Source organism: Emiliania huxleyi, assembly GCF_000372725.1.
Source record: "Emiliania huxleyi CCMP1516 unplaced genomic scaffold EMIHUscaffold_578, whole genome shotgun sequence".
Lineage (NCBI taxonomy): Eukaryota > Haptophyta > Isochrysidales > Noelaerhabdaceae > Emiliania > Emiliania huxleyi.
Genome location: NW_005197664.1, coordinates 30,377 through 32,073, shown reverse-complemented (window position 1 = coordinate 32,073; position 1,697 = coordinate 30,377). Strand labels below are relative to the sequence as shown.

General features: G+C 61.3%; 1 protein-coding gene across 1 annotated transcript in view; it reads left to right on the top strand.

The window, feature by feature from the left end:
- Positions 1-1,215: 1,215 nt before the first annotated feature.
- The window catches only part of EMIHUDRAFT_247449 (hypothetical protein), a gene marked incomplete at both ends in the record, with an annotated part of 1,677 nt that continues 1,195 nt past the window's right edge, over positions 1,216-1,697 (top strand). The window contains 3 exons of the mRNA XM_005764871.1: positions 1,216-1,278; positions 1,435-1,461; positions 1,547-1,627. Of these exons, the coding sequence (XP_005764928.1) occupies positions 1,216-1,278; positions 1,435-1,461; positions 1,547-1,627 (171 nt within the window). The remainder of the gene's footprint in view (positions 1,279-1,434; positions 1,462-1,546; positions 1,628-1,697) is intronic.

Here is a 1,697-nt window from a genome sequence, read left to right as displayed (position 1 = left end):
CAAACATGACACCAAAAATGGACTCGCGAGGGGTGCGGATTCGAGCCTATGCCCAAGGACGCGCCCCTTTAAGACTAGGGAGAAGCCGTGCAGTGCCTTGATAAGTCTCTGGCCGAAGTGGCGGACGCCTTCCGAGCGGGGCGGGGTCTGCCCGTCGGGTTGCTGCCCTAATCCCACCAGGGGTTGTCTGCTCTATTTATTTATTTAGAAAGAGGCAGACGCCCAAGGGTTAGGGTGGGCGACGGCTAGCACCACACTCCTCTCCTTAAAATCCCTGTCTGGTGGCGGCGCGCCGTCCTCCCATCCCTCCCTTGGGTTGTCTGTTTTCTTTCTTTCTTTTCTTTCGGGGCACGCACTGTTAGTGTGCACTAACACAGGCAAAAGAGAAAGGCCGCTGAAGGAATAGCGAAAGAAAGAATTTAACAAGACCAACTATCTCACAGCAGCCCCAGAGACAGGCGCTCGCGACACAGGGGGACTGTGTGGCGCGTGCTCCACGCACTAACATAAGGCACACCGAAAGAAAGAAGAAAAGGGCCTGTGGAGAGGAGTGTGGTGCTAGCCGTCGCCCACGGGCTCCTTGGGCGTCCGCCTCTTCCTATACCTCTCTTCGCAGTCTCTCTCTCGGGCGTATTTTGGGAACAACTGTTACGAGAGTCACCCAGCTCGAGGGTTGCTCAGACTTTGGGACGAGGCCTGGACGAGGGTTGGGCAGAGGGCGCACCTCATGTGCGTCGGCGCGCCGCGGCGCCGGCGAGCGTGCCATCGATTACAAGTTCACACAAAAACACAACCACGGACCCAAGACGCACAAGCTCAGACAGTCGAGAAAGGGATAGACCGCAACGACAGTCAGAAGTCAGCGCTGGGTCCCAGGGCACGCGGTTTTACGGAGCTCCAAGAGACCTCGAGAAAAAGAAAGAAAGAAAGCAGACAACCCAAGGGAGGGATGGGAGAACGGCACGCCGCCACCACACAGGCAGGGATTTTAAGGAGAGGAGTGTGATACGCTAGCCGTCGCCTCGAGAAAGAAAGAAAACAGACACGCCAAACGAGGGATGGGACGAGGACAGGGTCCCCACCTGCACGAGCAGGATTTTGGAGCGGCCTCGAGAATGCGTGCGAGTCGACAGACCAAATTCTTCTGCACTGCCGTACGCAAGCCGCAGACTCTCAGATCCCGCTTGGGTGGTGGTGGCACGCGAGATCGTCGCAATGCAAGGCAGCAGCAGCCCCGCTCGAACGGACCGCACCGCCGAGTTTTTTGGCATCGCCGACGTTCGTTGCCAGCAGCGCGGCCGCCCACCCTCGTCCAGGCCTCGTCCGCAGCGCACCGCCTTTGGCGCCTCGAGCTCACGCGTCGGGCAGGAGCCGCGCCGACTCTGCAGCACCGCCGAGTCGCCCTCCCAACACCACCGAGCTCGTTTACACTAGGCGCTTCACGAGCTCGATGGCCGCGTCGTGCGCCTCAGCAAGCTGGCGCGCTCGCTGCACAAAGCTCGTCACCGCCACCGCTCAGCGGATCGCTCCTCCCGCCGCGGCGCAGGCGAGCAAGACGAGCCTCTTCGACGACCCGGCGCTTGAAATCGCCGAGATCTCGGGCCTGATCAAGCAGCACCTCGGCCGCGTCAGCGGCAGCATCGAGGCGCTCGCGCGCAGCGGCCGGCCCGCCGGCGCGCAGTTTGCGGCGCATGCCG